This window comes from Nothoprocta perdicaria, unplaced genomic scaffold (assembly GCF_003342845.1).
Source record: "Nothoprocta perdicaria isolate Ctin4 unplaced genomic scaffold, notPer1 scaffold_26, whole genome shotgun sequence".
In the NCBI taxonomy this organism is placed as follows: domain Eukaryota; kingdom Metazoa; phylum Chordata; class Aves; order Tinamiformes; family Tinamidae; genus Nothoprocta; species Nothoprocta perdicaria.
Genome location: NW_020455488.1, coordinates 3,220,279 through 3,241,978, shown reverse-complemented (window position 1 = coordinate 3,241,978; position 21,700 = coordinate 3,220,279). Strand labels below are relative to the sequence as shown.

The 21,700-nt window shown below is 47.7% G+C and overlaps 2 protein-coding genes across 2 annotated transcripts in view; both read left to right on the top strand.

Annotated features, from left to right (window-relative positions):
• Positions 1 to 2,290, top strand: part of CERS3 (ceramide synthase 3) — a 34,028-nt gene extending 31,738 nt beyond the window's left edge. The window contains exon 11 of the mRNA XM_026040541.1: positions 2,072 to 2,290. Within this exon, the coding sequence (XP_025896326.1) occupies positions 2,072 to 2,206 (135 nt within the window). The 3' untranslated portion in view covers positions 2,207 to 2,290. The remainder of the gene's footprint in view (positions 1 to 2,071) is intronic.
• Positions 2,291 to 20,819: 18,529 nt separating this feature from the next.
• The window catches only part of ADAMTS17 (ADAM metallopeptidase with thrombospondin type 1 motif 17), a 148,025-nt gene continuing 147,144 nt past the window's right edge, over positions 20,820 to 21,700 (top strand). The window contains exon 1 of the mRNA XM_026040591.1: positions 20,820 to 20,908. Coding sequence (XP_025896376.1) covers positions 20,866 to 20,908 — 43 coding nt within the window. The 5' untranslated portion in view covers positions 20,820 to 20,865. The remainder of the gene's footprint in view (positions 20,909 to 21,700) is intronic.

The window sequence follows — 21,700 nt, the reverse complement described above, 5'->3', positions numbered from 1 at the left end:
CCCAGCAGCAAGGCAGCCCAGCAGCTCCTCTGCACCACGTGCTGGATCATCAGCAACCTCCGCGGGGCAGAGTGAGGTGCCTGGAAAGAGCTGACGCGCTCAGGGCCTCGCAGAACAGCAGTTCCTGCCCGCGTCACTCCGCACGCTGGAGCACCAAGATTGGAGCATTTCCCAYGGGTGCAGCACTCCCTGTCGGGCCCTCCTCTCGGGTTTGATTTATATTTGTTTCTGAATCATTTCTGGTGGCAAAAAGAAGGAATCTTCCAAAACATTCATCTTCCACTATAAATACAAATCACAAAACAAACAGGGGCGAGAGAGGTGATCTGAAAGAGGCAGAGCCTCATAAATTGTTCGTGTGGGAAAGGCTGTCTTTCCCTTTCTCTATCTGATGGCATGCCAAGTTTATTTTACAGTATTTACAGTAAGATTTGTTTGTTTTGATGCCCTTTATATGTTGTTAGGGAAAATGCAAAAGAAAAGCTCCAGGAAGTTTATAAGGTCTGATCAGACAGAGTTTGGCTTTAATTTTCTCTCTAGCCCTATACATCTTGCTAGAAATGTAATATATGAAAGGGATATGAGATAGCAATTGCATGAGTTAATAYTGAGCTGTCATTTATTTTCTCTGTATAAATTTGGTGCTGAAGGAGGACCCAGAGAGCTGCAATTGTCGGAGCATTCGGAGCGCAGGTCTGGGGTGGGCAGGGACAACACGGGGCTCTTGTCCCAGCCCTGGCCAGGGCACGGGGAGGCTGTGCACCCGGTGTCTCCCTAATTTAAGTCCAGGCAGGTGACAAGGAAAACAAATCTATGAGCAAAGGAGTGGTTTTAAGGAGTGGTTTTTAAGGAGTGGTTTTTAAGCAAAGGACGTGTTTTAAGAAGAGAAGCCTCAGGTCTCCTTTCCATTCTCAGTCGGCCGCTTAGGCTGAATGAAGTGTTCGAACCATTTACAGGCCCTCACCAGAACATCCTGCCTCGAGTCTGTGGAGGACCCGTCGGCTGGTGCCCGAAGTCACTGTGAGAAGAAGGGGCTGCTCTTCAAAGATTGTTGTGCTGAAAGACAAATAGAGATTTAGGGGTTGAAAAACCCAAATGCCTTGTTTGAACCAACAGCCTGAGTGCATTGTAGGGCCTGGATTATGGTAGGGCTTGAGAAAGGAGAGAGCAGTGTTAGATTTTATTCACTGTCCTGCTTGGCACAGAACTGTTCTACCTCCCCCAGCTTTACTGTTCACTATCTGTGTGGACACAGAGCTGTCCTTGCACGGCAGAAGCATTCACTAGCAGCTGCCATGTTTGACTGGGTATGAAGAATGACTGCTAGACACTGGAAGCTGCTCCCATGRAGCTGGAAGGGATTTTCTCAAGGACAGACTGTCCTTCCGCCCCGCTTTTCTTCCTGCTGATCATCACCATCAGCACCATTTCCTTGGCAATTCCCTTTGCAGTGATTCCAGGGGTATCAGGGATACCCCCAGGATCACAGCTGGACGGGAGTGTGTCCTTCCCTTGCAAATGTAGATGCGATGAACACACAACAGGGCATCCAGGTACGGCACGGGGCAGAGAAGCTGGCCGTGGGGTCAGTTCAGTCTCTCCCAGCAATACGGGGACTTGCTGACACAACCAGGCACTGTTCAGCTTACGCCTGTCGAGCAGCCAGCCTCTCAAATCCCATATTTTAGCCAGTGTATTCCTCCAAATTCGCATTTATATGACGTTCTTCTCATCTTTCCAGCCCTTCACAATTGCTAATCCCTCAGCACCCAGGTGCTGCCCACAACTTTACAAGCAAGAGCRGAAACAAGAGGTCAAGACCCAGGCCAAGGTCCTGGGGGAGGTCTTGTCTAAAAAATGTTGGGCTGCACAAAATTAAAGAGGTGCTCGGTGGCCTCAGCTTGGGTGCCAGCCCTGGCCTTCTTGGCAGGTGCCTTTGGGTGGCACTTTGTTCCTGCAGGCACCTGTGGGCCTTTTCGAAAGGTCTGCACTGCACTGGCAACAGCCATCGTGTAATTCATGTGACAGCAAACAGACGTGCAATATGCTCACGGTGCCTTCTTCTCTGTAGGACTTGAAAGATGAGCGGAGCGATGAAGAGGAGGAAGATTCGGTGACGGATAATGAAGAGGAGTTCCCAAAGAACGGCACCAAGAACGGCTGTGGGTCGAGCAAACATCCCCTCCTGAACAGCAGCCACCACTAGCTCCCTCCTGCAGTGGGTTCTGGTCTGTTTTCAACCCAACCTTCAGGATAAAACTTAAGTCAAAAGGCTTATGAGAGACTGTGATTGATTTATTGTTGGCTACTGGACCTGGAAAGCAGCCCAGTTTAGAGGGGTGGGAAAAACTGCATAACCTGACAAAATGTGTTAATGACCCATTTGCTGAACCATTTCTCAGTGTTTGGAAAACCTRCCTGGAACGAGCTGATCACTCCACTCTCTCAGTGCTCAACAAGGTCAAAGCTCAAGAGTGTCAGATCATTTAGTGTCCCGTTGATTCTAACGTAGTTTTTCAATCTAAGCTATATTTTACCAAGCAATTTCATTCACAGATGTTTTGTGGTAAGTAGCGTGAAGTCCGCTAAGAACCAAAATTACTCTATATGGGAAAAATTTCACAGTGGTCAAAAGCTAGTATTTTAGTTTTTATGTCTTAAAAAGGCTCTTCTGGACACATCTGCAGCCCAGAAAATTAAAAGTTAAGCTCCTCCTTTCCTTTTTTTTTTTGTTTTGTTTTGTTTTTTGTTTTGTGAGGTATTCTCACAAAATGACATTAAATGATTGTTTTCTCAGAAGCAAGTCTGCCAAATTCTGTTTTGTTCCTGTATAATCCCTGCATGGATGTGGCTACTGGGAGAGAGATGGGTGAGCAGGGCTAGCCAGAAAGGCCACGTCATCAGTATTGTCTATTTATTTGCTACCTGGATCAAACTGGGAACCTGGATTTGCCCCTCTCCTGTTTTTGGTGAATCATCACTGGAGCCTGGCTTGGGTGCGAGTACGTGGCTGAGGCTCCAGCCGGCTCTGTGCTCTAGGAAGCGGAGGAACCGTGGATGTTTTACCAGCTCTCTAACCAAAAATGCCTCTAGAATCAGTTACCAGGGGTTGTGTCCCTATTTTTTGGACCTCAACAACCTGCAGGAAGCCCCACGACTGACTTATTTTCTCAAGATGTCCTTGGCCAAGGGGATGTAAATCAGTAACTGAAGCATTTGAAAGAATGGGAAGTGTTGGGGATCTTGTATATGAAGGGGGAAAAAAAGTGTTTTCTCTAYGGTTCTAAGCAAAGGAGTTTGCTATAGAGGCTGGCAGGATGAAAAATTCTGCATATGGGCTACGGCCTGTTGAATTAGGCTGCGTTTGATTTGGGGATTAAAGTAATTTTGGACCATGCAACAGCCTATGTGTCTGTGCTTTGCTACAAAAAGAATTACGTGGAAGGAGGAGTACGGTCTGGTGCATTCTGAAAAAAGAAGGAAGATCTGCCGGGGTGGAGGAGCATCCCTGGTCCTTGTGCTGGGGACCCCCTTGGCAGGGGCAGTGCAGCGCTGCGCTACCTTGCGTGACTGTCAAGGATATCTTCAATGCTGCAGTTATCAGAGCTGTAGGCACTTACTGCCTCACCTAAGGCAAACGGGGGGTTTGGCAGGGTCACAGTTCCTTATCAGGCCTGTTTATTGCCTGGCTTTTCCAAACAAAACACCCGCTGTGTCGCCRGCCATGCGCTCCTCTGAGAGCCGGGGAGACGACGACGCTTTCTACAGACGTCAGGGGGTCCTGGGGGATGGCCAGGGCCATCAGCAGCATCTGATTTTGGTGCCAGGAAGCTTTTCTGCTCCGAATAGGAAAGGAATTGAGGAAAGGAAACACGGAGGATGACGTTGTGGCAGGAGTGAGTGTCTGAACAACTACAGAGTTTTACACTGGAATTTACAGTCTCRTTGAGGCCAAAACCTGCCCTTCCTACTCAGCTAAATCTCCCATTGAAGCCAATTAATTCAAAGGGAATTTTCCTTGAGTAAGAKTCAGAACTGCAGATATCCAAGATAGCTGTAAGACCTGGTGTTTGATMTAGATGTGAAAACTCAGGTCTTTAAGGAAGAGTAAAAGACAGATAAACACAAATATGGTATTCAGACAAATTTGGGGGTGAGTACAGAAGAACATGTGAAGAAGAAAATTTTCCCCATCTCCTTCAGGTGAGGGTTATTTCACCTTGCAGCAGAATTAGCCATGGATGTGAAGCAGGCCAAAGCAGAGAAGGTCAATTGAAAACAAGGGAGCTCTGCTGGTTTGTATCAGCCAAAAAGCTGCTCTGTATTTCTTGTTTTTTTCCATTTCTGTCTCTCCTGTCAAGAAGTTCRCCAAAATTCTGACCTCTGCCTCTTCCCATGGGCTTCTCTTTGCCAACAAACAAATAAGGTGCTACAACCCAAATAATGAACTGCGTGGAATGCTTTGGTTTTATCACCTGAATTTATTCATCTTTTTAAGGTCATGAGTAAGAATGGAATTGATAGAAAACAAATCAAATGGGGATCTGTGAGTTTTGGCTACGAGCAAGTTGCAAACCGTGAAGGAAAAAAAAAAAACCTACCAAACAAAAAAAACTTGCTGATTTAGAAAGAAAAACAGCATCCCCACAGGCACTTCCCCCAGCTGTGGGTTCGAAGGAAAACAGATAATCAGCCACTAGAAATGGAAGTCCATGCTGAGAAGAAGAACATAGCCAGGCTGGGAAAATGCCAGAGAGATGGTCTGCGGGCTCTTAGCCATCCAGGGGTTGGGGAGCCTTTCTTTATGGAAAAGCAAATGGGCTGAGAATTAATTACTCTGAGTTCATTTTACTGGTCGTGCCCCAAGTCACTAAAAATCTCCTACTCTGTTTTCATTTTCCAGTAAGTTATATGGGCTCCCTCCTGCTCTGTCCATCCCGTCTAGAGCTGGGTTCTTTTTCCCTGGAGTTTGAGCTACAGACTGTCACAGACCTGGAGTTGAGGAATGTGAACTCTCTGACTTGTCTCAAGTCACAGAATCCCAGAATGGTTGGGGTTGGAAAGGACCTCTAGAGATCATCTAGTGCAACCCCCCTGCTCCAGCAGGGACACCTGGAGCACGGGGCACCCAGTCGCATCCAGGTGGGTTTGGGAAACATCCCAAGAAGGAGCCTCCACAGCCTCCCTGCACAGCCTGTCCCCAAGCCACACAGGAATCCGTGTTCCTGACAGATCCTGGTGTCTACCCACAGAACCTACCACGCGCTCCTGCTTTAGAGGACACAGGGCTGCTGGTGTTTGTCAGAGCTCTCCGGAGCGGCGCTGCACGAGGGACACGCCACCGAGTTGCCAGCTCGTCACACAGGCTTCTCTTACAGACGTAGGGGAGAAAAGATCCTCTTAAGCAGCTGCTGCTTCCCACAGCCTGGCTCTTCAACAGGGAGCAACTTCTCTCTCTATTTTCTGCGTGATGCTGCTTGGTTTACAGTTGCTGAACAAGGGGAGAGCAGCCAGCACCAAGCGCGTGCTGGGTGGATSGTCTCCCCACTGGTGGGTGCAGAGGTTCATGCTCTGAAGCAACTTTTGGGGGAGAAAGGTCTTATCATGACCTGCTGCAGCTCCAGGTAACTTTGTCGCAGATACGTACAATGAACAGCTCTGTGCTGCAGGAGCTGGGCACACCTGGAGTGAGGAACTTGTTCAGCTTTGGATCATTTCTTTGAATTCCCATTCCCTGTCATCTTTGCCACCCGCAGGCTTTTGGTCATCTGCACTGCTGCTTGGACTCTGCAGGAGCAGCAGCGTCTGTGTGTGGTGCCAGGTAACACGCTCCACCACAAATGAGAGCACACGGTCCACAAGTGTTGGGATAGGATGGGGAGGTGGTAGAGTAAGAAAAATCACTGGCCAGCAAACAAGGATTCCTGCAGGAAAAAAAAATAGTTTCCCTTTCCATCCTGTCATCCATGTGTGTCAACATCTGAAGCAGCAGAAGGAGGTAAAGATCTGACATTAATCTCTTGTCAAAGGATGGGATTCCTAGTCAAGGAAATGGGTGTGATCAAAGCAATGTAATGTTCATAGAGAGCTTCAAGAAGGCTCTGAGAGTTTATTTAACTGCAGTACCCTCTGTGGGATTACTTGAAGTTTCTTGCTTATTAGGAGACAAGGCTGAAAACACAGGTCCAAGCTTCAACATATGACTTTGCAAATACAAAGTCATAACAATCCATGTAGGATGATGATGTTGATGTTCCAATAGGCCTGAAATTTATGAAAATATCTTCTATTTACTCAGCTGGAGAGAGCCCTGTTCTTCGGGAGTTGTGTTACCCCATAAAGCATTCAGAGGAGACCCCGTAACCATTTCAAAGTCAGAAAMATCAAGTGGAATAACAAGTGCAAACTCTAGGCACAGGCACTTTGAAGTGCRAGAAACACATCCATGGAGCCATAGAATATTAGTGAGCTTGGAGCAGGAACAGGAAGAAGGAAGGAAGCTCCCAGGCATTTCTCCTACCACAAGAGAAGCTGGTTTAAAATGTTGAGAGTTTAGCAGTGAAATAGGTGATCAAATTTGCGCTGGAAGCCTCAGGAGCTTTTCCAGCGATGCCAATGAGAAGCGGTTCAGGACCTTAAGCGACTGGGTAAAATGAAAAGCAGCAGGATGGTAGCACCAAAGTGCAGTAGCTCCATTCTCCAGCCAAGGGGAGTGGGATGCAGCCCCATCACATCCTCCTTCCATGGGCCAGGGCAAAATCCTCCCTGTGCAACAAGGTCTCCTGTGTGCAGGGCATTCCCGTGGAGCCAGCTTGCCCTCACTAGGCATGTTCCTGTTGGGAAGCACTCCTAGCAAAGTGGTCCCTTCCCGGCCAGCGGCTTTGCTTTCAACAGCGGTCCCATCCCCAGCCCTGCCCCATGCAAACTCACAGCAAAGCTGGAGCTGCTGATGCTGAGGTCCAGTCCAAGGCCCAGTTTTCCAGAGAGGTGAATGACGAGCACCATTTATCATAACTCACCTGATCGTAACTCGGGCCTTCCCTTGGTTCCCAGSCAACAGCTCCCTTAAAAGAGCCCCAGACAGCGCTGGGCTCTGGGCACAGGGCGGAGAAAGTGGGACTGTCTAACCGGGAGTCCACAGGCTGCTAAAAATCCAGASTTTGGGTTACCTGGTTATTGCTGCGAGGGCCCACGAGGTGGCAATAGCAGGACACTGCTCCCTGCTCAGACACATTCTCCTGTGGCACATTTGCCCACCTCTTTACCCTTGAGCACAGACTTTATTGAAGATCAGGGTACAAGAGCCTTTCTCGCAGCTGGCAGCCTCCACCGGGCTGCCCTCCGTCCGACCAGGGCAGCCCTTTTCTGAGGCTGCTCTGTTGCTGCTGCTTTTGTCTACCAAAATCACCACTTTTGCACACAAATAGGGATCACACAAYGCCCAGGATGACACGGGTTACTCTGCCACCTCTCCTTAGGGGACTGAGTGTCCAGCTCGACGCTGTCACATTCTGGCAGAGAGAGACCCTGCAGGAGGCACCTCTGGCCACGCTCCATGTTTCCAGGACAGGAAAGTGCAACTCCGAGGGAGAAGGTTTGGTCCAGGCTCAGCGTGCGCGTAGTCAGGGTAGGAGAAGGGGGACATTAGCCTGTGAGCTCAAGGAGGGATGGAGACCGAGAGGCTTTTTGTACTGCACATCATGGGCAGAACGATCCGAGAATTTGGGAGTCCCACAAAATAGCTTTAATAAGAAAAGATTTGGAAGTGCTAAGTGTTTGTTAGTACTCTCATGGTGGAAGGAGAAAGAGAGCAGATGCAGGATGCAACCAGCTAAGGATCAGGCAAGGACAGTGGTGGAGTCTGTGTGAAGGCTCCTCTGCTGACAGCTCCCAGAGCTCAAAAATCCCCCTCCACAAGGAAAGAGAAATCACGGGGTCACCCTCTGAGACAGCATGATTTTAAACAGTCCTACAGCTGGGAACCTCTTCTTTTGCTCCCTGCGATGATGATTTCTAGCCCTTTGCAGCTCCCGTTTCCCAGCCTGTCACAGGGTCAAACACTCAGCAACAGAGTTTAATGAGAAATCAGAGGTGGCAACCCTGGGCTTCATAGAAAGCCTYGCTGAACTTTAGGTCAGCCTCAAACAAGGCCGCTCGTTCCTTTGTCCCGGTGGCTGCCGCATGCCTGGCGAGTGAYGTGTGGCTCGTCGGCATCGCCTGGGTGACGCCATCCGCGCCGCGGCCCCCACGGACCGGCAGCCCCTGCACTAGCCTGGTCTGTGTTTGAACACCCCGGCGTGGTGGGCGAATGATCCATCCCCGTCTGGGATCCCGCTGTGCAAAGCTCCGCCTGGGCAGCCCCGGCAGGAGCAGCCTCCTCGCCCCGCTGCAGCTCGGTTCCCAACAGCAGTTGCTCGGTTGTGAACTGGTTCTTTTTGCATTTAGCAGCGCTGCCAGCCGCAGCAGCAGGAGCGCGGTGTGATTTTCTGCTCTCCACAGCGCTGCCTCCCGATCCCTGTGAAAATTTGCCCCAAGGAAGCGAGATGCCCTGGGAGGTTCGGTTGCCTCCGTGGGCACCAGCTCATGGGCAGCACAAGTGTCTCTGGGCCTTGGAGGTGACAGATTTTTCCTGTCTGCTCCTTCCTACCCTCAGGAGCTTAGGAACGGCTTGTCCATTTTTTGCCAGACTTGATGGAGACTTTTTTCCTCACACAAGCACAGGAGAACTGAGGCTTCTGAAAAGAAAGACCRTGCAAGTACCTCTGCAAAGAGCTGCCTCAATGGTATTTGACACTGGAGAATCCACAGAACGGAGCCTGCTCTTAAATACCCACTGCCTAAGAAAGAAGCTTAAATAAAACCCTGTCAACTGTGCAAGACTGGTCAGTAGGAAACCCACTTCTGGAAAAACACTGAACGACTTGTATTTATTTGTGTCTCTGCTCTGAGAGACGAAAGAGCCTCTCTTGGTCCCCAGTTGCCACTGTGATCTCTCTGGCTTGTTTGAGGTGGATTTGCATGTGCAAAAGCAGCGCCCAGCAGGTTCCTCTGATGTCCCTGACCAAACTCTGCGGTCACAGACAGGTGTCRCACGCAGAAATTACCTAAGGACTGCGGTGAGGTGAGGATCTGAAGGGAGATCGCCCTTGGGCCCCAGCGAGGTGGCTGGGAGCAGGGAGAGGGCTGAGTAATGGCCACATTAACCCTTGGCATGATGGCATTTTCCAGGCAGGAAGCCAAAGGACTGCTCGGGAAGATGTATTTAACACATGTCTGCAGTCTCCAAAGGGTTATTAACTGTTCAATAATGGCCATGAAACTTGGCTTCCTCATCATCCATTTAAAATTGCTAAAAAATAAAACATGAGCTTCAAAGCGGGAGAGGGTTTGCTTCTTAGAAACTGCAGGGCCAAATCCAGTCTGATGCTGAGGGGAAACCTGTCTGTGAACTGGGGACAGAGGAAAAATTGCACATGCTACAATAGCACCACGGCCTATTTCTGCTTCACAGATTACCCTTACTGATAAGAATTGCAAAACTCCAAGGCCTGGCTGTGATGTTCCCCCCGCTGCCGGGATACCCTGCAGCTCCGCGATGCTGATGCATGTAGCCGAGCGCTGCTTTTGTGGGAATGTGGGGAGATGAAGCCAAATGGAGGGGCAGGGAGCACCGCATGTGGTTTCTGGGAGCCTGATGCCACAGGGACATCCATGCAAACATTTATTTTCTCTACTAGTGCAGTACTCATTTCGAGAACTGTAGAAGCCACAATAACGCTATGAATGGAGACTTCTTTTTAGTTGAGCTCSTTTTCCCCCACAGTTACATTTTTTTTTCTCTGTAATGTTTTATTATTTTGGCTGAGGACTTTGTTAGGTGGGTGAAAAGATCTACCAAAAATTAAACAAATCTAGAACCCCTTGTCAAGTGCTTTGGAGGGAAGAGAGGAGGCATCAGCTTTGGTCCCTTYGCAAACAACCTGGATGCTGGTTCATTCCAGGCCAGGAATGAAATTCATGGACTCAAGCTTTGTTTCAGATGTGTTTGGAAAAGACAGTACTGACACATGCAGAGGTGGTCTCAAACWGAGCTTTCCTCCCATTTCAGCAGGTTCTTAGTCCTGTTGCTGTGATAACTTATTTCTTATTAGAGAGCAGACTAAGCTTTAAAAGAGAGAAGGAATCCAAGCAACTGAATCCCAGCTGATCTCTTGTTAAGAAAATGATTGTGAACCAYTCGTCCTGGGTTTGCTCACATTGTGCAACAGCAGAAAAGGCTGGAGGCAGCTTGAAGACCCTGGGTCTCCAACAGCCTCTACCCATCACCCACTGTACCAGACGGTACCGCTGATCCCATGCGACGTTGGTTACAAATATCTGCAAGGCAGTGGACAGGCCCAGATGTGAGGTTGACAGTAGTTTGTCTGAATTGGGGAAAGTGGCAGATTTAGGTGAAGAAACAGAGAAACTAATCTTGTTTGATGGTTTTATACCCTTTTATTTTGTCTTGCTGAAGTCTGTATCTGCCTGGTGAGTGAAGGGACCATGTAAATGGACAAAACCCCATTTGGTGAAGTTTTCTGAGGGGAAATCTTGGCTCAATTTACTGTCAAAGCCATCCTGAATTGCCCTCCYTCATTCTGTCCTCCACTTTGTGCTCATATGGTGTATGCAAAGCTTTTTTTTTCTAGTGCTCATGTCAATCTTTTCCTAGATTCAAACATCCCAAGTCTTAGCACTCCCCAAGTTGTCGCATCTAGCAGGGAAGAGCACCCAAATCTGATTCCCCTCATCTCACAACAGAACAATTTTGGACAGCTTTTGTGCAAGTGTCGTGCTGAGATCTGCCAGAGTCATTCACACGCTTTTATGGTTCTTCCTTTGAATTCATCTAAGATTTCAGCAACAAAATTGCAGATTTTTGCAGAAGCTTAAACTTCAGGACACTTCTCCGGTCCTCCGTAGCAGTTAATGCTGCTAACACATTGGGTCTTCACAGCTTTCTAAGCCTCAGACATGGTAGGAACACAAGACCTGGCCAAAACCCGTGAAATACTTGTAGAAATTTTCTACTGCTGGAAATTGTCTGGACARCTGAGGATACATGGGACCTTTCTGATCTTCTTGTGATTTGAGACCTAAGGAGGCGATTCTTGCAGTAATGAAGAGGATATACAGCAAGCATGACAGAGGAACCCTCTCTCAGCTGAGGCCAGTGAGATCTTCAAAGCTTCTCCAGACACCKGAGTGTTTCAGATGGTTCCACAGGCACCAAACCAGTTGCAGCTCCTGGAAAACTGGCTATAAAATGGGCAGGAAGCCAAGTGACACAACAGAGCAGGTCAGGCATGGCTGTGGTGGGGGATTTGATCAACCATGTGCTGACAGAGACGGCCTTCTACCTTTCAGCGGCCAGAGGTGGGTTAGGTCACAGTTCCCGGGACTGGGGATGCATCAAATAGTAGCAGTAACAGCACTATCTTAGTAGTATTTTCATATTAATGTGAGTGGATGTGGATAGTGTATTAATAAAGGCAGGGGGGAGGAGTTTAGGGGGTTTTATTGGTCAGGGAGGTGTGAGGGAGGGGCACGGCAACACCCCGCCCGGCAACACCCCACGCAGCCACGTGCCCAGCCCATGCGCGGCACTTCCCGCCCAGCGCAGCCGGCTCCAGCCGGATCCAACCGGCCCGAGGCAGCTGAGGGCGCCACCTGTCGCCTACCCCCACCACGTGCGCCCCCTCCGCGCGCCACCCGGCTATTTACCCCAGGGCTCGAGCGCCGCAGCCAATGGGCGGGCGCGAGGCGGTGCTTGGCGGGCCCGTGCGCCAATGAGCGTGGCGCGGGGGCGGGGCCGGGCGCCCACCGCCTCGCGCTTGTCGGCGGCGCCGAGCACTTTTTCCGAGGGCGGGGAGGGTTCAGTCGGGTCCGGGCTCTGCCGCTGCCGCCGCGCTGCACGCASCGCTCGCCGGGGCTCCCGCCGCTGCCATAAGATGTTTGACGGCTGCCTCCTGCCTCTCGCGCTGCCTTTCCTGCTCCTGCTCTGGGGACTGGACGCCGGCACAGGTAGCGCTTCCCCTCAGCGCCGTGGCAGCCGGCGCCGCGCGGCCGCCCCCGGTGGGGGCAGGCAGCGGCTCCCGGCCGCGGCGCGAGGGGCTCCGCGCCTTTAAACTGGCGTTTTTCCCTGTCCTGCCGCCGCTGTAGCGTTTCATGTGGAAAGCTGCTGACTGTCCTTGGCTGCCGCTTCGCCTCGCTCTGCTTTTCCCCTTTTCCCTGCAGATTTTTATTGGGGTTGGTGAAATGCGATGCTTGTGTCTGAGCTCCCTCTCTCTATATGTATATTTTAATGATGCAAGTAGCTTAAGCGTTTGCTTTATTCCTCTCCTCCGTGCCCATTTTTGCCTGTGCCATATATGTGTGTATTTATATATATATACGTGCGTGTGTATATGCACATACGTAGTGGGGGAAATAAATCTGTTGGCTCCGCTGCCTGTTGACGCTTCCCAGCGGAGCCCTGGGCGCCCGCAGCGGGACGGGGAGGGCGGCGGGGCTGTCGGCGGGACGGAGCGGCCGCCTGAGCCTCGTTCTCTCTGCTTGTCGCCCGCAGCCGGCGGCGCGGAGCCCGAGGTGGTGATCCCGGAGCGAGTGGCGCTGGAGAAGATCCACCTGCTGGCGGCCGGCGCGCGGCGGCGGCGGGCGCTGCCGCGGGCGCCCGCGGCGCTGCTGCTCCGCCTGCCCGTGGCCGGCGCGGAGCTCKACGTGCAGCTGCGGCGCGACGCGCGCTTCCTGGCGCGCGGCTTCGCCGTGGAGCAGCGCGGCGGCGGCGAGGCGGCCCGGCGGCGCCCCGCTCAGCGGCTCTGCTTCTACACGGGACACGTGCTCAACCGCAGCGACTCGTCCGCCTCGCTCAGCACCTGCGCCGGGCTGGTACTGACCCCCCTCCCCGAGCTGTGCGCCACGCGGCTCCTGTCAGCGAGCGCGGCGGGTCTCGCCCACCCCCACAGGAGGGGATCCCCCTTGTTAATCCCCTAGCCCACGACGTTGTGCCACTGTGGTGCCCTATGAGCCTGTGGGTAGTGTGTGTGGGAGGATCTTTTGTCCACTCTTGGCCCTGTTCTGGGTCCCCCAACAGCCACCTGGTTGTGCCCCTGCCCGCGGCAGGTGTGCGCTGCTGCACAGCCTGGGATTGTGAGTGGGTGCTGGTTGTGCCTGTCTGTGTCTGCGAGTGCCTGCCCAGGAGTTCTGCTGCTGGGATGCCCTGTGGTCCAGCAGTGTTGCAGGGCCAAGTGGCTGGGGAGACGCTTTTCCCAAGGCGAGTGATGGGACCCCTCTGTCTGAGGATGTGGAGTTTTTGAGTGGTTCCGTTGTGCTGTGTGATCGGGAAGAGAGGCTTGAATAAGGTGGGCTGGATGTGTTAGGGACCAGGATAGGGCTGCCCTGAGCTCTCTGAGAGGTCTGGATCCATGGTCCAGGTCTGTATCCATGGTTCAGGCCTTATCCTTGTGACTTCTAATGTGCTGATGTTCTTGTTTATGGGCAGCCTTTGTGGTAGAGAGGTGAGAAGGATTTAGATACTTAACAATCAGTTTGCAGTTTTTCTTGATAACTTAAAAGCACTTTCAAAAGTCATTGAGATATGGAGCATAGATTTCCGGTAAGTAGTCATGGGAGTCTGCTTAATTGCTCAGCACAGGGCTGCTTCCATCTCGAGTTTCTGAAGAAAGTTCTTTGGGTCATCTCATACTTAGGGCTTGAGCCTTTGTTTCAGAGCCATATGAGGGCGCTGTGCCTCAGTTTTAAAAAAGTGTGCATCCAAGACAGTGAATATTTGAGTGGTACTATAAGTTGAGCTGTGTACCACCAAGGGAATTCAGAATTGAAAACTGGTATCTCTAATTCAAGCTTTAAATTACTAACAGTTCTGAACTCTTGTAACTAAAAGTGTTTTGATAATCCCTGCTCATGAACCATCGGGCTTCTAAAGCTATCTATTTTACCAGAGCTGAAAAGCGCAAACAAGCGGAGAAGGAACCTTTTAAAAAGAAGAATGTAGCTGTAGGCACAGTATTAATTGCCTGAGATCAGGGAATAGAGGAGGAGGAGTGAGACAGATTGGCAATATTCCCAGTAGAAAAGTTGGAAAAGAAACAAGACGTAGTGTTTTTGTTCATTATTTTGCAAATACCAACTTCAGTATTGCAGTATATGTTTGTTATATGAAGTCTAAATAATGACTGGATTGACATTATTGAGCTAGATGAGCTCGGGATCAAAAAGGAATTGGAGTGAAAGCTGCTTGTTTGTGCCACTTGTTGGGACAAAAATTAATACTGCCACATGTGTAAGTGGCAAAGAGCTCAACTCACTCTTTGCTTGTGAATTTGGTCTTGGGAATGCTGAGAGTGATGTGGGCAGATGTGTTGAGAAGGATGTGTTCCTGCATGTCAGGATACCTTTTTTTTTTCTATTAGAGGAATCTGTTCATTTACTCTTCAGATAATCAGCAGGAATGGGGAAAGGGCTCAAAGCAGATGCATGTGTGAGTGTGTTTAGGCTTGTGCTACCTTTGTGAGCTGAAAAATAGAGAGCCAAAAGCTGACACTTCTTTGGAATAAACCTAAATTTAGGATGAATTTCAAATTAATTTTTGAACTGCGTTCAGTAAATCGATCTCAGCTCCCATATAGTAGACCTTCTTATTCAGTTGAAGGGACCTTTTGGCTTCTCATTCTGTTCCTACTACATAACACAAAATGCCTCAAATTTTAGTTTCTAATGTGTTTATGTGGCCCTTGCAGTGATCGCATTGAATCCGCATACTTCTGGTGAAAGCTGTGCTACTGAGTGGCAAGATGATTCCAGGGATCAGAGGGATGAAGAGTTTGCCTGAGATCCTGTAGGAAGTCCTTATTCTGCTGTCCGAGGAAGTCAAGTGGTGTGATTCTAGAGCTTGAATTGTTTGCCTTTTACTTGGTTAATTTACAGTACCAAGATCATTACTGCAGTGGGTTTTAAATTTTCAAATTGCTTCTTAAGCCTTGTTAGCAGCAGAAAGGCTAAGACTTTGCCATCACCAGCAGCACAGCTTCACATGCTAGCACTTGAATGGGAGATGTCCTGAAAACTCCAGTGCCAGAGTATTCATAAGACTGGACCTGGTTGCTCAGGACATCCTGTTCAGAAGAATGGGTTGCTCAGGGGTTAGTAGTATCTGTACTCTGATCTGCAGCTGACTTGGACTTGGTTGTAATCATGTTCCTCAGCTCTAAATGCTCTAAATCATCCAAGAGGTGATATAAAGGGGTCAGGGCAAATGGAGTTTTAATCCTTGACACAGTGGCATGAAAACTGTGCTGCAGCCAGACTGCATACTGCATTCTGATGGTATTAGCAGGTTCTCATGTGGCATCTAGAGGTTGTTTTTGTTTTTTAAACCCTGCTTGCAGATGCCTTTTTTTAATCAGCATGGAATCTGTTGTAGTTTCCTGCCACAGCTTGTGGCAGCATTGAGAAAGGTGTCCATGTTGTTCTAGCTACATAAGACCATAATGCATTTGCCTAGTGGCCTGTTTGCAAGGCTAAAAGGACTTTCCAGCTCTCCCATCTTTCTTGACGCTGTGGGAATTGCGGTACAGGCAAGAGGTGCTGCGTTCTGGAAAAGTCCTAGAGGTTTCAACTCTGTGGGGCTGTGTCCTATCTAGGGAATGCTGTTGTATAAATAGTTAGATCCTAACTGCAGCATAGAAATTAATTTCTTTTCCTGGTGTTGGGGAGACAGAAGCAGGAGTGTAGTTCTGGGACTCGAGTGATCAGTGGTACAAGGCAGTACATATTACAGGAAATGGTCTCTATTGTCAAAAATCCAGGGCTTATAAGGCCAGTGTGCTGCTCTTCATGGAATTATGTTGTGGACTGGGGCACCTACTGATCACACATGCAGTCTGAGATCAGATCACAGATCAAGTATGTTTGTCTCCACATGGAAATTCCAGGTTGTTACTCTTTGAAGTTATTCACACATTGCCCTCAGGTGTTGCCTGTGATGCTGCACTCGCCTTTTTTTTTCTGTTCCTCTGTATGCTGCTTTTGTCCTCTAGCAAACTTCACCAGAGTGGTATTACCTCCTTTAGTGCTTTTTCATTTGAAACCTATAGACAGCAATATATAGGAGGTCCTTTCAGCACCTGATACTTGTGTTTTGATTGCAGCTGTGCTTTCTCTGAGACCTACAAGGCTAATTAGTGTTCAGGGCCCAAGATAAGGGAGGTAGGTAAGATAAGGCAGGGTGTTGTGCCATGTTTCTTTAGGAAGAAGAAATTTAGGTTTTCATACACCTTCATACACCTTCCTTAGGTGTATGTTAAAAAAGACTCAAGCTGTTCCCAGCATGTGAGATTTCATCTCATCTCTCATTTTTTTTTTTCTATTTTCTTCTGTTGGAGTCACTAGAATGCTGCAGTCAGGATGTAGCTGTGTATTCGGTTGCTTAACAAGATTAAATGCAGTGAAAATATTTATAGTTTGTAAGTGACTGTCCAGGAGCTAGATGCCTAAGTGTTGTTTTGTACCCAGTATGGAAGGCCGGTCAGGGCAAAGAGAACTCTGTATATTGGACTGCAGGCTCCAGCGAAAGGGCAATATTGCAAAAGAATCACAATGAAACCGAATCTGTTCTCTGTCCTTGGAGCAGAGAAGAGGAAGGATACAGAAGAAGTTACTGTCTGCTGGTTTTAGGCTTGAGTGTCTTCAACTGAGGGAGAGAAAGAGACCACCCTCCCAAAGTCCACTTCCCCTGACGGATCATGCAGCCTTGGTTGCTCAGGATTTATGAATATTGCAGGCATCTGCCCTTCTTCTTTGACTACAGAGGAATATTAGTTGCCTGGTTTAAAATGTGTGGCAGAAGCTAGGTGATCTGGGTCCCTGGCTGGCAGTAGGAAGTGTTCTGGATATGTAAAAGGACAACGTTCCCTTTGGGTGTCTGCAAGAGTGTCTGCTTTTCTGGAAAACAGAGCAGTGTTGGCATGCTAGGCAGGATGATAGGATTGCCCCTGAGGAAACCTGCAGTTCTGCTATGTTCCCTTTCCTAAGAGAGGAGCTGCTTGACGTTGATCCATATCTAGTTCAGGAGCTGAAAGCTAAGCCTCTGAAAATTGCTGTAGTGGATGCAGGATTTCTTCTGGGATTTTATTTCCCAGCTGGGCTGGGATTTGCCTGCTGCAAAAGGGAGAGCGTATCATAGAGCCTCTGTTTAGCAGCCTAGAAGGCAGGGGCAGGCCAGGACAGTGGGGCAGCCAGATCATTTTGGGTATGCTCTGCTCTTACAATGGAGTGTAAAGCTCTTGTTTTACATTTGCTTAGGTTATATTTGTAAATAACTAAGAGCTGAAATACGGGGATGAAGAATGATAGGACTAAAAGCTGCATGAAACTTATATTTAAAAATATTTTTGTGTCCATTTTTGTTCTTTAAATATTAGCTTCATGTTAACTTTGAAGAAATGGTTAAATGAAGATTCACAGCATAAAAGTAGAGAAATTGAGGAGATGGAATTCGTCAGATGCTTAAAACTGTTCTTTCCGCATGCTCATATGTATGCAACTAATGAACACTTAGGAGTAGAGAAAAATCTGTTAAAGATTCAGCATTTTACAGTTCTTGTTCAAAGATGTTGTGAAAATAAAAAGGGCTGGAAAAACAATGTAACTGCTGGAGAGTGTTAACGTGGGGAAGTCCTGAACCACGTGCCGAGAATACTCCAGAGTTTGATTCCTGTCCTGAACGAGCCCTTGAGCTGTTGCAGCCCTACCAGCGCTAGCAGGGCACAGAGACAGGGTGGTTAAGCCAGTGAAGCGAGACTGTAAATATGTTGCCATGTGCCAGTACTAGCAGTTCTGTTGATACCACCATAATTTCAGTAGTACAATGTGAGGGCATTTTCCTTCTCTCATGTGGCTTGAAAAAAGCTTTGGTGGAAAGGAAGGGAATACACAGAAAGAATGAGCGAGCTCTTGATAGCTGAGAGTAGGCTGGGAAATGAGCAGGTGTTTTCTCGTATGAGTGGCCAATGCCTATATAAAACTTTTGAACTAAGAAGACAGTGACTGTATTGGAGAATATCTCAGAGGTTTGGAGAACAGGGCCTTTTCTGCTAGTGAGCAATGTCAAGATAACTTTTAAATTAGAGTATAGCAGATGCAGCCATTGCGAGCACAAAGGTGAGTGGTGCTGTGGTGGGAAGTATGATTGTTTTTTTTTTTTTTTTTTTTCCCCTGACCTGTTGATGTGGTTGCCAGCCTGCCATTTGAAGGTGAAGTGCAGTGTCCTGTCTTCCTCACATGAGCTCTTGAAGCAAAAGAAGGACTAGAGGGAGTAGACCAGCTTTTTGATACTTATCTCCCCTGGCAAGCTTAAATTGGCAGATCCAAAGTGTCTTATTTAATTGGAATGATTTCCAGAGACACGGGAAAATAACTCTGGCAGTTGCGTGGTCTTCTGTTTTACTTATCTTCAGAAACTAACTTTTTGCAGCCCCTGAATGTGAGCTAGACAAGAGAAGGAAAAGTCAAAGTGTCGTAGTGTTGTGTTGTGGGTTCCCCTCACCTCCCCCACTTGGAATGCTGATGTCTGATAGCAGAGTATCTGGTAGTTGAAGGATTTGAGAGAGGCGATGAAAGAAATGTATTTCAAAAGGCAAAATAATGAACAGGCAGTTGGTATTCAGGTTAGTAAGTCAAAAATATCTCAGCTGGACCAGCAGGCTTCAGAACTCGATTGGCAAGTTTGTGGAAAATTGTAACTTCCTAGGAATATTTTACAGGCTCACTCCTGCAAATCTTTCCTCTTCCAAGCTCTAGTTGGCTTGTCAGATTAAACTGCAGATTGCTTCTTAACCTATTCCAGGGTAAAGACACATGGCTCTTTCCCTCCATAAGTTTCACAATTCCAAAGCAAATGTGAAACATAAGTCCTTTCCAATGGTTTAAATTATTTTCACGCTTGATGCCAGAAAGTTGGGATAGTGTTGGGTGGTGATGAAACCAACGACTTCTTACATATTTTTGGCACAAGCGAAAATGGCTGGCAATGGTTCAGCAGCTCTGGTGTGGCTTTTAGTACCATGGCACCAGATTTACAACCCTGCTCCTAAATAATTAAAACCTATATTAAAAAAAGGGGTCTGGGGCTACCTCCCAGCTGGAAGACTGGAACAAGGAAGGGAAATAGAGGAGAGCATCATAAAGGAGTGGTGTGTGTGTTTTTTTTTTTTTTTTTTTTTTTTTCTCCCTTTCTCTCTCTCTCTCTCTCTCTCTCTCCTGGAAAATAATTCTGGTGAAGCCTAACTTGAACTTAAGTGCAGTGGCAGCTTTGGAAACCTCAGGTTAGAGTGGGTCTTGTGAAACCACTATGCATGCTATAAGATCAAGAAATAATGTCAATTTTGTTAATAAACTGCACCTCCCAGAAGGGTTGCCAAGGCGTTAATCAGTATTACTGCAAGGGCAGGGTTGCTTTTGAAAGGCCACAAGAGCGATTGGTCTGGTCTCTTGGGACAGGACAGTAGTTTTTATCACTCTGCATGCATGGCAGATTGAGACATGGAGGTTTAAAGCATAAACTTTTTCAAAAGGAGTGACAGTGTTTGAGAGGTCCTGGTTTCCTTGAATGCTATTGAGCTTTTAAAGCTTTCAAAAAAGAAGCACGTGCATTTCTGTTAGTGGAAATTCCACTTGTTGGAAGTACTAGGCCAAAGGGATTTCCTGGGTGTACATGAGGACTGAATTTGGCAGGGAGGCGTGGAAATGTACAATTTATAGTATTTATGTAATGTATATTATAAATCATACTAGTGCAGTCAGCTGTTGAACATACAGCATTTGCATGAATGTGCAGAGCGCTCGTTTGGATGGCTGCCTGGCTGGCACAGAACGTTATTGGGGCAGAGGTGCTCTTGTGCCTCTCCCCAAGCACAGGATAGGTGTTAGAAGCACCTAACCTAGCAGGACCCCTTTGTAAGCTCCATTACTTACCAGGTACGCCAAACGTGTGATCTGATCTGCTCTTGCAGCCCAAATGAAGCTGTCTATTGCCAGCCAGAGAAGCTGAATCATGTGTAGGGAATTCTTCAAAGGCACTATATGGCAAAGAACTGTATTTCAGAAACTTCTAATTGCAATAAAAATAATGATAGGAATAAGTACAATGAAAAACAAGTTGAAAAAACTCTCATTGTACATACTTGTTTGCTCCAGTGTATTAAAGTCTCAGTGTTGATTACTAAACCTGGAAACTCTGCTAAGTTTTGGGATGTTTGCTGTACTTTAACACTTTCTCCTTTTGTGCCAGAAGAGGAGCAGAAAAAGAGAGCATTCCTCTTAATAGGGTTTCTTTGTCTCATAAGATAGATATTTATGCTCCGGGCTAGGCTGGTGCTCCTATATGGGAGAGGAAAAATGGGATGAAAAAGGGACAGGTGTTGACAAGGGGCCTTTTGGTGGAAGGCAGGGGGATGTTTCTAAACAGGACTGTCATAGAAAAAATAAGTATGAAAAGCAGATGAAGTTCCTTGTGTATTATGCAGATTGAATGGGAACGTGACCACCCTCCTTCCTTACAATGTAAAGGATGGTTGTGATAAAATAGTCTGGATATGTTTTGGAGTGAAAGAGAAGGCAAGAGTGCAAAACTTTCTAATGCGTGCTTTTTTTTTGTTTGTTTGCTTTTAAATTTGTGGACAGGTTGGCTACATCCAAATAGGATCAGAGCACTTGCTCATACAACCAGTAAATGTGTCAGAGACCTCCTTCAGTGGAAAGGAACACTTCATCAGGCGCCGACGATCTCCAAGGTCAAGTCATCCCATGAAGCTGCAAGTACCTGATGAGCACTGCAAGGTTGTAGCAGGTGAGTTTAGGGTAGCACAAGAGAAGAACCTACGTGTGCAGTTATAGCTCTGTTTTCTAATAGGTATGTCTATTTTTAACTGAAGTATTTGAGCAGCTAACGGTAGTGAGAAATGGCAAATGCTGAACCCATTTGCTGCTTTGTACAGAAGAAGCCATGTCATGAATATAAAAATAATAAGGACATTGCTGTAAAAATAGCAGTTGGTGAGAAGTGTCATCCTGAGTCAAAGTAAAAATTTGCTTAGCAAAGCTGCCGGACTGCTGCTTTGAAAAGGAGTTCACAATGTTTCTAGGAAAGCGTTGAGCATCTGAACTGAGGTTGGTTGTGAGCAATACTGTTTCTTCTCAACTTGGACTGGAGTTATGCCACTGTGCAGAGACTTCTTGGTGAATAAGGCAATGGTCCTCGCATATCTGAATTAAGAAAGCACCATTACTGATTAAAATATCACTTGTGGTGTTTAGATCGAGTTCTTATTGTAATACAATTTTTTTCTCGCATGTTACCATTTTTAGGTCTAGCAGAATACCATCCCAAAGAGTACTTTGAGGTGTTTGGTCAACTGGACAGACTTTGAATTTTTGTTGTTTTTATTGCTTTTACATGGGCTTATGGGGATTTGAAACTGCCAGCTGTTACTTGAATGAGGTTATATTTTTAAGAAGAGACTGTTTTTTTTTTAATCTTATGCTTGGCTCATCAAACTTAACTCTCTCGCCCTTGTATTATAGGGCTTCTTGTTTCTGTGAGCAGTAACTTTTAAACTTTTTTCCCTCCCTCCCTCCCTCC